Source organism: Peromyscus maniculatus, chromosome 4, assembly GCF_049852395.1.
Source record: "Peromyscus maniculatus bairdii isolate BWxNUB_F1_BW_parent chromosome 4, HU_Pman_BW_mat_3.1, whole genome shotgun sequence".
NCBI lineage: Eukaryota > Metazoa > Chordata > Mammalia > Rodentia > Cricetidae > Peromyscus > Peromyscus maniculatus.
This window is the reverse complement of record NC_134855.1, coordinates 139,860,097-139,874,936: the sequence shown is the minus strand read 5'-3', so window position 1 is coordinate 139,874,936 and position 14,840 is coordinate 139,860,097. Positions and strand designations below refer to the sequence as shown.

The 14,840-nt window shown below is 49.5% G+C and overlaps 1 protein-coding gene across 3 annotated transcripts in view; it reads left to right on the top strand.

Moving 5' to 3' along the window:
• The window catches only part of Slc9a8 (solute carrier family 9 member A8), a 55,176-nt gene that overhangs the window by 20,875 nt on the left and 19,461 nt on the right, over positions 1-14,840 (top strand). For all 3 annotated transcript variants that reach the window (XR_006071674.2, XM_042276849.2, XM_042276850.2), the window contains exons 4-8: positions 2,706-2,764; positions 4,700-4,783; positions 7,067-7,168; positions 8,122-8,156; positions 13,330-13,473. Coding sequence is in view for 2 of the 3 variants with exons in the window: in XM_042276849.2 (XP_042132783.1) it covers positions 2,706-2,764; positions 4,700-4,783; positions 7,067-7,168; positions 8,122-8,156; positions 13,330-13,473 (424 nt within the window). In the remaining variant the exon portion in view is untranslated. The remainder of the gene's footprint in view (positions 1-2,705; positions 2,765-4,699; positions 4,784-7,066; positions 7,169-8,121; positions 8,157-13,329; positions 13,474-14,840) is intronic.

Genomic DNA, 14,840 nt, shown 5'->3' with positions numbered 1-14,840 from the left:
GGAAGGGGTGCTCGGATAGTTTTGGTCTTGGCTATCGTGATATCACATGTTTCTTTGATATGATTGGTTGAGAGGGGTAAGACAGTTGGGCCAAATTGAAGTATGCCAGGATGGTAGGGTTTGGAAAACTTTTTCCTTCCTGGTGGAATCTAGAGAAGTTAGCCTCCCCTTCTTTTGATGCTGCAGTTGAATATACGATGCCTGGAGCACTGTAATCATCTTGTAAGTACATGGCTGAAAGACAAAGGCAGGTACTGAGTATGGCCAAGGGGACCGATGGGAAGGCAGGAGTCTTGGTTTATTATTGTTTTCTTGAACTGATGGCCCACAGTAACCTGGGGCTGGCAAGGTGGTTTGGGGCGGGGGGGGGGGGGGGGGGGGGGGGGGGCCCCGCGGCGCGGGTAAAAGTGCTTGCTGCCAAGCCTTCAGTCTGAGTTTGATCCCCAGCTTCCACATAGGGTGGAAGGTAAAAACTTGACTTTTTAAAGCTGTCCTTTAAGCTCTACATACTATAGCATGGATGCCCCCCCCCACACCATAAAATGAATTAATTTTTTTTAAATGTAAATAGCCCCTTAATTTTTTTTTTTTTTTTTTTTTTTTTTTTTTTTGGTTTTTCGAGACAGGGTCTCTCTGTGTAGCTTTGCGCCTTTCCTGGAACTCACTTGGTAGCCCAGGCTGGCCTCGAACTCACAGAGATCCACCTGGCTCTGCCTCCCGAGTGCTGGGATTAAAGGCGTGCGCCACCACGCCCGGCTTAATTTTTTTAAATTAATTAATTTTTTAAATTACATTCATGATATTCATTAATTATACTCATGGTATTAATTACATTTGTGGTATTCATTGATTACATTTGCAGTATTCGTTCAATAATTATATTTATGATATTAATTACATTAATTGTATTGATTTATTACATTCATGATATTATGTCCTGCTACTACTGTCCATTTGTGGGTTTTTTCCAGCACAACAAAACAGAGATTCTGTACTTAGTGAATCATTGCTCTATATTCCTTTCATGAATTAGTTTTTAAATGACTTGAAATGGAAAGAACACCTTTCTCCAGCTGGAGCGTGGTGTGACAGTGCTGAGATGACCACTTGAAGAATGCCAGACTCTTGTGCCAAGAACAGCTCCACAGGAGGCTGAAAGGAAGTGAGCCTGTCCCTTACGTACGAGTGGCCTGCAGCAGCTTAGCGCGTGTGTATTGGCCTTCTTTCTGTGTTGAGGCTAAGAGGAGCTCCGTCCACTTCAAACACTTCCCCTTCCACTTGACTGTGAATGAGAGCCGCGCTGCCTTTTCACTCTAGAAACAATTCCAATTATACGTTCCTTGTTCACAGCTTCCTGGATAGCTCTGTGTTTGGGGGCGTTACTCACAGGAGCAGAAATGACTCAAAGACAGCTGCATCACCAAAGCCCACCCCAGCATGGGTGATGGCTCATGGAAGGGAAACCTGGGGTTGGCCTTCCGGCAGCTCAGCAAATAGAGCTGCCATTTCCAGGCCACTCACTCAGCTGATCTCTTTTCCTTCCAGACAGCTCACAGCTGCGGGGAGAGGGAAGGGGTATGGCCCCTGGTAGACGGCCACATATCCAAGAGTATTTATGGGCAGCACATATGGACTTGATAATTTGGTTCTGTCTGGGTTTTTTTTCCTTGTTTGTTTGTTTAATCAATTTTTTTTTTTATTTTTTTATTTTATTTTATATACGTTGATGTTTTGCCTGCATGTAATATCTGTGTGAAGGTGTCAGATCTTGGAGTTACAGACAGTTATGAGCTGTCATGTGGGTGCTGGGATTTGAACCTGAGTCCTCTGGAAGAGCAGCTAGTATTCTTAACCACTGAGCCATCTCTCCAGCCCCGTCTGTTTGTTTTTCAAGACAGGATCTCACTATGTAGCCCTGGCTGTCCTGGAACTCACTATGTAGACCAGGCTGGCCTCAAACTCAGAGATCCATCTGCCTCTGCCTTTTGAGTGCTAGGATAAAAGGTGTATGTCACTATGGCCAGTGTGTTTTTTAAAAATAAAAGGACACAAAATTGAATAACATTGCAGAAAATAAAGGATCAGGAGTTCAGGCTCTCCTTAGCTACAGTTTGAGGCCAGTCTCCGAACTGGCCTTTGTTCACCTCAGGCTGCCCTCCACTGTAACCCACACAACAGTTGTGTGTGTGCCCTTGCCGTTGTGCTTAAGTGGAGGTCAGAGGACAACTTTTGGGAGTCAGTTCTCTGTGTGGCATGTGGGTCCTGGGTTAGAACTCATGTCATCAGGTTTAGTGGTCAATGTCTTCACCAGCTGAGCCACCCCACCCCCAGCCCCATTTTTAATGGTAGGAATAAGTGGTGTAGGGCACGCCTGGCCTATAACCCTCTGCTGTCCTTCATTGAAGCTGGGTGGTACAGGAAGGGTGACCAGCCATGTGCCCTCCACACCAGGCAGAGCAGTGACAAGTAGGTTTTTCTTCTCCCCACGTATCTTAGATTTTGCCATGGTGTGTTCATTTGAGATATAAGTGGGTAATTCACAGCGATTTACACCACTTCATGGTAATTCCTCCTTTAATTCTCAGACGCAGACCTGAACTCTAGGACAGCCTACTCCAGTGGGTACCACCCAGTCTCGAGTACTGCCCAGTCCAGCCAAGTATCCTCGTGTTGTGTTTTTATTGAGCTTTGCTTTTCCTTTCCAGGTATTCTCATGGGAGCAGTTATAAAAATTATAGAGTTTAAAAAGCTGGCAAATTGGAAGGTAGGTTTGACATAATCACAGCTTTTGCTTGTCTTTGTGTGTGTGTGTGTGTGTGTGTGTGTGTGTGTGTGTGTGTGTATGCATGAGCACATGTATGGAGACCAGAGTCAACAGTCTTAGGTGTCACAAGTTCCTGGTGCTGTCCACCTTGTTTTTTTGAGAAAGGTCTCTCACTGGCCTAGAACTCATTATGTAGGTCAGACTGGTAAGCCATGGAACCCAGGAACCATCATGTCTCTGCCTTCCTGGTGCTGGGATTCCGAGTATGCATATATCTTCTTGTTTAATTGCCAGGGATAGATCTCTTCTCTGTCTCCTGAGTGCTGAGATTAATTAAAGGAGTTGCCACCACACTTGGCTTGGTTTGTTTTTTTGAAACAGAGTCTCTCTGTACCCAGGCTTGCTTGGAATTGTCAATCCTCCTGCCTCAGCCTCCCAAGTAATTGGGACTACATGTGAATGCCATGCACCCTGCTGGGTGATCATTCATTTAATTTGGTGCTGAGGATGGGCCTTGAGCATGCTAAGCTGGGCTTTATTACTGAGGTGCACCCCTACAGCCTACATAGATTGGATACAAATGAAGTCGGGCTGCTCCAGGGGCCAAGCCCAGGGCTGTAGCCTGGGCTATAGACTAAGGTGCTTGTAAATACTTAAGATTTGAAAAGACCTAAGGGGATATAGGTGGAGAGATGGCTGTGGTTAATAGTGCTTGCTCTGTTGTGAGGACTGGATCCCAGTGTCCATGCTGGGCAGGCGGTTCAAAAACATCCATTTACTCTCCAGAGACCTAACCCCTTCTTCTGGTCTACACACACACACACACACACACACACACACACACACACACACCACGCACGTGTGCACACACCTACTTTTTTGAAATTCATTTATGTTTTGTTTGCATGTATATCTGTATTACATGTGTGCCTGGTACCCACAGAAGCCAGAAGAGAGCATCAGATCCTCTGGAACTGGAGTAACAGATGGTTGTTAGCCTCCATGTGGGTGCTGAAACTTACACCTGCCTCCTCAAGAGCAATCAGTGCTCTGAACCGCTGATATCTCTCTTTAGCACCAGGACAAATCTTTAAAAAAAAAAAAAAAAAAGGAAAGAAAACAAAATTTAATTTTCTTGGGTTGTTTTGTTGTTGTTTATTTGTTTGTTTTTGTGACAGAGTCCTGGCTGTCTTGAATCTAGCTATTTACCAGGCTGACCTTGAATTCACAGGAAATCCTCCTGCCTCTGCCTCCCAAGTGCTGAGATCAAAGGAGTGTGTCACCATGCCTGACAAGAAAGCAAAATTTTGAAGGGAAAAAAACAATCCAAGTTTCCTGGTCTGTGGGTGGTGTTGTTGGACCTATATTGCTCAAGTCCCAACCACAATTACCTCAGACCAGTCTTGGGACATGGCCAAAAGGTTCATGGGACCTTCCGGTGAGGTCCTCCCGTTTGTCCTTTTCTGACTTGCAGGAGGCTCCCTTAGCTCTGTGAACCTAAGGCCTAGACTCCAACCCCAGCACCGAGAAATCATGAAGCAAAGCAAACACACTGTCTGTGGCCTGGGCCCTTTTCATCGGCTTCCGATCTCTCCTCACTTCCGTTCTTAGCCTGACCTCCGAAGACCCTGTTTCCAAGTTAGGTCACAGTCTGAACTTCCTGGTGGACTGCATTGGGGGAGGGGACCCTGTAACCCCACTGCAAATGCTCACCCTCCAAAGCACCCTTGACTTGGAGCAGTCAGCCGCCCTTCCCTGTGACAGGGTTCTGGAAGTCAGACTGGCCCTGTGCTTTCTGTCAGATGCAGTCGGGATGTATCTCTCTGCCTGGTGTGTCACCAGACACTGCTTCAGCATCGTACGTTTCTGCCAGGCTGCTCAGCTCTCCACTGACTGATAGAGAGGTCTCATGGGTGTACGTGTTCGCTTTCACAGGAGGAAGAAATGTTCCGCCCCAACATGTTTTTCCTTCTCTTGCTGCCGCCTATCATCTTTGAGTCCGGCTATTCGCTGCACAAGGTGAGGTTCACCGGGGCGGTGCTTAGGTGGGGATGGGTACTGTTCTGTAGGGCGGGCTCACAGAGTTTGGGACCTTCAACAGCAGTCGCCCCTCCTTCCTCATCCTGCACAGGTTTCCAAACTTCTGGGCGGGCATTTTTTTTTTTTTTCTGAGATAAGATCTCATTGTGTGGCTCTGGTTGGCCTGGACTTCACTGTGTCTCTGCTTCCTGGGTGCTAGGATTAAAGGTGTGTGCCACCACACCTAGCCATAGAAATGCCTTAACTGTTAGGCCATTTCCCCCCCAACCCTACCCCAGGGGATACTCTTGAAGTAAACCTTGACCCTAGAAACAAGGAACAGAACTCTTGGTCACTGAGACCCTTGGTGGTGCCTCCTGAGTGGAGTGTGAGGTTCTGGTAGCTTCCTTTCCTTCATCATGTGGAAATGTGGGAACTTTACATTCTGCTGGAACTCAAATTTTTCTCTTTTATGGTTTGGGTTCTTTTGAGATAGGGTCTCACCGGGCGGTGGCGCTCGCCTTTAATCCAAGCACTGGGGAGGCAGAGCCAGGGGATCTCTCTGAGTTCGAGGCCAGCCTGGGCTATGGAGTGAGTTCCAGGAAAGGTGCAAAGCTACACAGAGAAACCCTGTCTCAAAAAACCAAACAAACAAACAAACAAACAAAAAAAGAGATAGGGTCTCACATAGCCCAGGCTGGCCTGGAACTTTCTATGTGCCTGAGAATGACCTTGAACTTCTGATTCTCCTGCTTACACCTCCCAGGTGCTAGGGTTACAGCAGATGTCCCAGCACCTGTTGTATCCGGTGCTGGAGTTAAACCCGAGGTATCATGCATGCCAGGCAAGCACTCTACCAATTTAGCCCCGCCCCGCCGCAGTGAGATCTCTGCTTGTCTAGTTGATGATGCTAATACCACCATAATACCAGGACTTCCTGACTGACTGAAACCAAGAGTGGCCACTCCTAGGTACGGCTGAGGTTTTTAGTGTAAATAGGAGGGAGAGAACAGCCAGGGGCATCTAGAAAGATCCAGACTGAACATGGCTAGCAGAATAGACAGGGTCATGAGAGGAGAGAAGGTGTGGGGGGTGGGGGGTGGGGGGAGCCGACCAAGAGAGATCCAAAAGCAGAGCCAAGAGAACCTGTGGCCAAAATGGCCGAGTTCTATAGAAAAGATGCTCAGGGGCTGGAGAGGTTTAGTGTAGGGGACTCGGTGAGAAGTTCTGAGAGGAGCCTGGACTCTGTAACAGGTATTTGTGATGCTGAAGAGCCTGGCATCCAGCTTCCGCTTTGATGTGGTAATAGGCACTCAGCCATTTGTCCCAAGTTTCTTTGGGACTTAACACTGACCATTGTTCTGATCTTTGAGCTTAGGTGCCTTTTCTTTTTCTTTTTTTCTTTTTTTCTTTTTTTGAGACAGGGTTTCTCTGTGTAGCTTTGCGCCTTTCCTGGAACTCGCTTTGTAGACCAGGCTGGCATCGAACTCACAGAGATCCGCCTGACTCTGCCTCCCGAGTGCTGGGATTAAAGGCGTGCGCCACCAGCGCCCAGCTTAGGTGTCTTTTCAAATGCACCTTTTAAGTGCATTTAAGAGTAGAAAAGTGTGATAGTGTGGATTTTAGACTGAGACCAAACGTGGACCAGGGTTGATTCTTTCCACGCCTGTGTATTGAGCATCGTCCATATGACCAATGCCATTGCTCCTACTGAGCCTTCAGCCCTGTGAGAAAGGCAGGTGTCAGTCCGCTGTTACATAAGTGAGTGCTAGAACGCAGCTGCCATTGAAAGAGCTCACTGGGGGACAGGACCAAGGAAGACAGCTCTGCAGGAGGCTTAGCAGAAGGCACACAAAACAGGATCAGGGCACACCCCTGTGACGAGGGCCCAGGCAACAAGGCAGCATGCTGGCATATGAAGACACAGGCCTTCAGGGTCAGCTAGGGCTGGGGCTCACCTGCATCTCAAGTGCAAGTGGGAATCAAGGCAGAGGCAGCACCATCAGGCCGGGCCTTGGCAGAGGTCACTCTGGAAGCAGTAGACCGTCGAGGGAAAGGGACTGGGACAGGTGAGACTGGTTAGTGCTTGCCTTGGTCAGGGTGAGGGACCTGTGAGTCAGGAAAGCAGGGAGATGGTGGCAGGGATTCCAGCTAGCAGTGCGGGGCAGACAGGGTGTCCTGGCCTTTGTGTGAGGGTCCAGCCTTGGAGAAGGCACAGTCGGGGAGGCTATTTGGGCTTCCCTGGCTCACCGTTGACCTCTTGTCCCTCTGCCCCCCCCCCAGGGGAACTTCTTTCAGAACATCGGCTCCATCACTCTCTTTGCTGTCTTTGGAACAGCGATCTCTGCTTTTGTAGTAGGTGGAGGAATTTACTTTCTGGGTCAGGTAAGCAAAGCACCCCTGATGACCTTGAAGATGTTCTATTGCAGGGTAGTACAGGGTGGGGCAGGAGCTGCCTGGTAGTGTGTGCCCTCCCAGGAGGACGTCCCCGCTCATGCATGTGACTAGGGTATCTAGAACTGAGGGGACTGTAATCACCCCTGATGCTTGATTTTACTTGCAAGCTGGTCTCTTCAGTTGGAATGCCTTGAAGCAGAGTGGTGTGCGATACTGCAGCTTGGAGCAGTGTTAGCTGTGTTCTCAGGGAGCTGCAGTCCAGAGAAGGTTGTTCTTGGATGAAGATTTACATTTAAACCAGAGCTGCCTATGACTCTCTTCTCTCAGTTCCCATGATGCTCCCTACCATTGTCAGCCCTTTGATGAGACCCATGCTCTGGATTTGGGTTTCATAACACCTTACTTCAACTAGAATGAAAGCCTCGGAAGATAGCGCTTAGACCTCCCTGGTGCATGCTGTGCACCTCCGTTCTTGTGTCATTTGCAGAAAGCTCAGTAGCCCAGTGCTGGGAACACACCAGGCTGAGCCCAGTGCTGGGAACACACCAGGCTGAGGGTGTGGATTTCTGTTCATGTGGCTGCTGTTTCTCTGGGTAGCCACAGCCTATTCCTGCTGATGTTGTTACCTTCATGGCTGTCTCACAGCCAAGATCAAGTCTGCCCTGTAGCTTTCCTAGATGCTCGCCTTCACTGTTTTCCACCTTTAGAGCAGAGGACCACAGCTGCCAGGCTGGAAGAAAGAGAATTGTGCCCTCACTCGGGTCTAAATGCCCATGCATGCTCACAGCAGCCCTTGGGGATTTTCCTTATTTCCATGGGGACTGAAGATGATGTCCTTATTAGTTGCTAAGAAAGCACTGATGGACATTTTAATCTTCTTGGCTGTTCTCCAGGGAATTTTTTTTGTGTTTGTCTGTGTGTTTGTATGTTTTATTTTACAGGCTGATGTAATCTCTAAACTCAACATGACAGACAGGTAAATCTTTCACACTGTAATTTTCTCATGTGACTGCTGTCCAGACCTGGGACATTTTCTGCACGTGGCTTCCTGGGTGTGGTCCTTTCCTCTCCCTCTGCCTGGCTTGCTGGTATTTCCAGTATAGAATCTATTCTGAATTAATTGTCTCTGAATTGAATCAGAATTATATTGAGACTTTTGAAGACCCCTGGTCACAACATTGCTGATTGAAATGATTGATCTCATTTAAGCTTTGGAGGGAATGACTGACCATTTAACTACCCGCCTGTATCCTAGTCACAAAGTATACTCTCTGTCCTTTTGTTAGGAATTATCTTTGGAGCTGGGGATGTATGTATAACATAGTGGCGGAGCCCTCGCCTGTCATTTATGAGGCCCTGGGTTCAATCATCAACACTGTAAAAGCAAACAAACCAAAACCTCAGTTTTCTTTATAGCCATTGTGGAAGGAGGTTGCCTTCCCATTAGTGTGGAATGGGGGAGAATGAGGTGAGAACTCTGACCCTAGAATTCCCACCAAGACGGGGGAAGCAGGCAGGACCAGCCCTGGGATGGACATCTTCTCAATGCGAAGTCATTCCAGTAGACACTGCAGTGACCTGCTCGGGAAGCTCTTGCAATCTTATTGGTCCACTCAGAGCAGGACCTTGGGCGGCTATTTCAGAAGGCACCAGGTCTAGAGTCCCAAAAGGCCCTCGCCTAGTGCAGCCAAGAAGTCTGTATTGTGGCTTGCTCTGGGTCCCTGTGCCCACTCTCAGCACCTGTCTTGTGGCCGGCTGAAGAAGAGGGCCAAGTCCTCAGTTCTAGATCATTCCTGTGAACTGACAATGTCGGACCAGAGCCTTAGAACCTGTTCATGGAAATGGGCCACTGATAATAGGCTTGATCCACAGTGCCCATCCTTCACCCTCCCCAGGCAGGAATATTAGAGCTTTTTGTTGTTTTTTTGTTATTTTGTTTTTGTATTCCTTATTTGTGACAAGGTCTTATTCTGTAGCCCAGGTTGCTCTGGAACTCAATATATAACCCAGGCTGGCCCCCAAACTTGAGGCAATCCTCATGCCTCAGCCTTCCAAGTGTTGGGATCACAGATGTGTGAGCAGCCCAGAAAGTCTGATATATAGACAAGCAGCCCGAGTCACCTTCCTTCCTACAGGAGCCTGAAGTACAAGAGAACCAGGACCTGGTGTTGTCTGGGTGTGCCGCAAGGGAAAGGCAATGCTTGGAGCACTCTTGACATGAAGGAAGGTGCGGGGTTCTGCCTGCTCTGGGAAATACTTGTGAAGAAGCGCGGTGTTGATCATTGTCTGGAATGGAGTTCAAGCCAGGAGTTGGACATCTGGGTGCAGAGGCAAAAGCAACACCCATGGCTGAGTGGGTGGAACTCCATCCAGCCTCACTGTGCACATGCACTCTTCTGTTGGAGGCTCTGTCCATTGGATGGGGACTGTTGTTACAGACAGCAGAGCCTTAGCAGAGGGAAGCTACCCGGTAATGGTGGCCACAGGCGAGCATTGCTATCTGCAAGGGACAGCATTGCTCAGCTCCTCCTGACTGCCATGTGGACACATGGGCTGCAGTTACTGGATGTTTAAAAAGGTTTTCTTATGCTGGAGGTGGAGCCCAGGACCTCATGTGCTTGGCAGATGCTACATGTATATGCTGCTGCTCTGCTTTAAAAAAACCTCTGGCTGGACATGGTGGCACACGCCTTTAATCCCAGCACTCCAGAGGCAGAGGCAGGTGAGGTGGATCTCTCTGAGTTCGAGGCCAGCCTGGTCAGAGAGAGTTCCAGGACAGCCAGAGCTACACAGAGAAATGCTATGTTGTGGGAAGGGAAGGGGAATAACTAGACCAATAAATAAATGATGGATGGATGGATGGATGGATGGATGGATGGATGGATGGATAGATCTTCACTTCTTAGCCAAAAGGCTGAGAAGTCAGTCTCCCTCTCTTCCTTCCTCTCCCTCTCCCCACCCCACACCGCACATACACACAGAGTGTGGATTTTTTTTTAAGATTCATTTGTTTATTATGTATACAGCATGTATGACAGCAGGCCAGAAGAGGGCACCAGATCTCATTACAGATGGTTGTGAGCCATCATGTCGTTGCTGGGAATTGAACTCAGGACCTCTGGAAGAACAGTCAGTGCTCTTAACCTCTGAGCCATCTCTCCAGCCCCCAGAGCATGGATTGTAAAAGGCCAAGTTATAGATGTTTACTGAGAGTTTTTCAATTTTGTTTCAGTTGTGTGTTTTTGTTTTGTTTTGTTTTGTTTTTAATGTGGTTTTGGTTGTTGTTGATACAGTATGTCATGTAGCCCAGGCTCGCCTTGAACCTGATGTGTAGCTAAGGATGACTTTGAATTTCTGATCCTCCTGCTTCCACCTTTCAAGTGCTGGGGTTATAAATGTGTACCACCATACCTTGCTTCAATTTTGTTGTTTGCTCTTTGAGATAGGGTCTCTCTCTGGAGCCCTGGCTGACCTGGAAATCACTTTATACTGCAGGCTGGCCTTGAACTGGAACTTATGGAAGAGGGCCTCCTGCCTCTGTCTCTGCTTCTGTCTAGCATTAATGGTGTGCCACGCCCAGCCCATTGCTCCAGTTTTTGAGTGTTGACAGCATCACTTTCCTCACAGACCCGCAGGCTGCCTGTCTCTCTTCTGCTCTTCAGAGGACACAGCCCTGACTGGTGACCTGGGCCTGGCCTCAGCTAGTTCTGCTGGTGAGGGTTTGCCCTGAGTAGGCCGTAGCGCCTCACCACTTGTCCCTGCTCCTCCCTGAGTCCCACCCTGTCTGTCTTTGCACGTTTTGTTGGTGTCATTAACTTTGAGGGAAAGAATAAAGAAACATGGTTTTAGCTTGAGCCAGTTGCTTGAAGTCCTTCAAGGACTGGGTCCTGGCAGTGGATGTGGAACCAGGCCCAGGCCTCTTGAGGCCTCGGGGCTCGTGGCCAGAAGGACCCCCGTCAACTGGTTTCTCAGCAGGCACCAGTGTGATGTGCTGGCTTTCCCCACAGGGCATGTCCTCAGTTTGTCTTCTGAAGAGCGTGACTAAACACCCCGACCCTGTGTAGTGAGCGCCTGAGCTCCTCTCCACCCGCAGCTCCAGCATCTCTGCTGCTTTCCCTCTGTCCACCCTCCCCAGGCGTGCCTGTGGCCCCGATCCCAGACCTCTAGTTAAGAGGCTGCAGTGGCTGTAACAGTGTCCTGGTCAGGCTTCTCCCTGTGCACCTGAGACTCAGTCCGAACAGAGTTCACAACAAAGAGAGTTGTTGGCTCACAGGGCCAAAGTGTCTCAAGCATGATGGCCTAGCTCAGCACCCTCCAGGACACTCTCCCCTCGCTGGTGTCCACTTCCCTTGTCTACCTCACATGGAGCACAGACCGCTCCAGGTACTCCTCACCAAGGGTCAGTCCGATCCCAGTAACCTGGTAAAGCTGGTCCAACCTTGTGCACTGTGCCCACTCCTGGAGCCCCTTGGCACATAAGGATAGAAAGTCGGAAGCCGGGCGTGGTGGCGCACGCCTTTAATCCCAGCACTCGGGAGGCAGAGCCAGGCGGATCTCTGTGAGTTCGAGGCCAGCCTGGGCTACCAGGTGAGCTCCAGGAAAGGCGCAAAGCTACACAGAGAAACCCTGTCTCGAAAAAACCAAAAAAAAAAAAAAAAAAAAAAAAAAAGGATAGAAAGTCGGGGACAGCTCCCAGAGGCTGTGGGTGTGGGCAGTGAGGCCAGAGACTGTGTCTGATGCCCTCCATGCAGAGCACAGTTGAGCTGTTCATCTTCCTTGATGCTACTGTGGGTGATGAGGGTGAAGAGGAGCTGGAGAGTCTGAGTCTGGTTCTGCTGGCAGTGCTGCAGGGCCTCAGGGCCTTGGCCCCCTGGCTGCTGGGTGGGGCCGCCTTCCTTCCTTCCTCTTCCTACCTTCTGTCTGAGGCTCTGGCTTGTGCTCAGCACAGACCCTGAGAACATGGTCAAGTGAAAACTGCATCCACCCTGGGACCTCAGAGAGGGGGAACAGACGGCTTGCATGCATGTGCTCACTTTGAGGAAGGCAGAGTCTGGGAACAGGTCTGGTTCTCTCCTGGACGCCTCAGACTCTTGGATCTGTCACTCCGGGAACTGCCACCTAATAGACTGATAACTGGGGGAGTGACTGGCCTGCTTCATAGGCTTTCTCCCAATAGTATTTCTGAAGGGCTCCTCGGTGTCACCAGTCAGATGACTCCAATCACGCCACCTCCTGTGGTCTCAGTTCTACGCACTGGGTTTCCTTCCTACTGCACCTGACATTTTCTTATGTCTTTGGTTTCCTGAGACAGTCTCAGAGCTCAGACTGGCCTAGAACTTGATGTGTAGCTGAAGGTGACCTTGAACTCCTCATCCCTTCACCTACACCTCCCAAGTGCTGAGGTTACAGGTGTGTACCCCTACACCTGATTTGTGATGCTTGGGATCAAACTGAGGGCTTCCAGCATGCTTAGCATGCACTCCAGCCCAGCTCCCATTGCGCCTCCTAAGTTGACCTGGGCCCTGCTTACTGCTATACCTGCCCTCCAGGCCAGGGGCACGAGCTCTGAGCTAGACAGTGGTGAAGGGCTTGGGGCCAGAGCCCATGTACTAGGGAGATGCTCACTGGTGAGCCACAGGGGTTGAAAACCTGGTAGGCAGGTGACCAGTTTTGGTGGCGGGGGACCTTATGATCCAGTGCTGCCTGTGAGACCTGAGGGCCCGGCTTCCAGTCAGCAGCCCAGGCTTGGATATTCTGGTGGCTGCTGGCCTTTGGCACCTTCTTGGATGCTACAAATCTGAGTGGAGGCTGGTGTTGGTCACAGTGAACACAATTGACCTGCTGGCAGAGCAGAGGTCAAAGACAAGAGTTTATAGGATTTTCTGGCTGAGAAAGCTGGGCAGTGTGTGCTAAGGTAAGCAGTCTTCTGGGCAGCGTTGGCCAGCACAGAGTGCAGCCCTGCTCCTAGGATGCAGGCACTCTGAGCACTGCATCTAGGCCTCTGCGCTCCTGTGCTAGGCAGGGCTCAGTGGGAAAGCATGCCCTCTCTCTTGGCCCTTCAGCTGCCATCTCGGCCTCACAGCCACAGTGCATCTGTGTGGATCCAGCACCACGCGTTACAGAATCTGCCCTTGCTTCTCTCCTTGCAGTTTTGCATTTGGCTCCCTGATTTCTGCGGTTGACCCAGTAGCCACTATCGCAATTTTCAATGCACTGCACGTGGACCCTGTGCTCAACATGCTGGTGTTTGGAGAAAGCATTCTCAACGATGCAGTCTCCATTGTCCTAACCAAGTAAGTAGGAGAGAGGGGAAGGTCCCGACACCACACTGAGGCCAGTACAGAGGCTGGTCCCGTATAGTCAGCTCTCTACTGCCTCTGCACCTTGCCACTCTGACAAGGGTCTGTGCCACAGGACTGTCACAGCCTTGCTGTTGCAGGGAGTTGTGTCTGTGTTTCTCAGCATCCTTGAAGGGCTTCTCAGAGATGGCATTCCCGGGTCCCACCTTATAGCCTCTTTTGCAGGGGGTCTGGCGTATGCTCCATTGATGGCCATTGGCAGCCAAGTGAGGGGTTAGCGTTTGGGCAGCATTGCTGGAGTAGTGAATGCATTGTGGACCAGTGTTGAAGGCTTGCTCACCCTGTTAAAGGCCACGGGACCATGTCCAGCTCCATAGAGATGGACAGCTTACGGAGAGCAGAAGAACTAGAGTTACAGATGATTGTGAGCTGCGGTGGGGATGCTGAGAATCAAACCAGGGTCCTCTAAAAGAGCAGTAAGAACTTTTAAATGCTAAGCCATCTGTCCAGCTCCCCCTTGCTGTGAGATAGTCTCATGTAGCCCAGGCAGGCCTCAGATTCACTATGTAACCAAGGATGACTGTGAACTCCTGATCCTCCTGCCTCCACCTCCCAAGTGCTGGGGTAAGAGTCCTGCTCCATCACATGAGGCTTAAAACTGTAATACCAGGCAATGGTGGCACACGCCTTTAATCCCAGCATGCGGGAGGCAGAGGCAGGTGGGTCTCTGTGAGTTCGAGGTCAGCCTGGTCTACAAAGGAGTTCCAGGACTGTTCCTGGTGACTGTTACACAAAGAAACCTTGTCAGAAAGAAAGAGAGAGAGAGAGAGAGAGAGAGAGAGAGAGAGAGAGAGAGAGAGAAGAGAGAGACAGAGAGAGACAGAGAAAGAAGGAAGGAAGGAAGGAAGGAAGGAAGGAAGGAAGGAAGGAAGGAAGGAAGGAAGGAAGGAAGGAAGGAAGGAAGGAAAGAAAGAAAGAAAGAAAGAAAGAAAGAAAGAAAGAAAGAAAGAAAGAAAGAAAGAAAGAAAGAAAGAAAGAAAGAAAGAAAGAGAAAAGAGACCATTAAAAAAAAAAAAAAAAAAAGCCGGGCGGTGGTGGCGCACGCCTTTAATCCCAGCACTGGGGAGGCAGAAGCAGGCGGATCTCTGTGAGTTTGAGGCCAGCCTGGGCTACAGAGTGAGTTCCAGGAAAGGTGCAAAGCTACACAGAGAAACCCTGTCTCGAAAAAAATCAAAATAAATAAATAAAAATAAGACTGTAATACTTCTTTTTATATGTTCACTGGGTTTCTGCCTTTGATGGGATCTGAGGTACTGCAGATGGATAATAAAACCCATGCTGCAGTGCAGAGCACAGGTTTT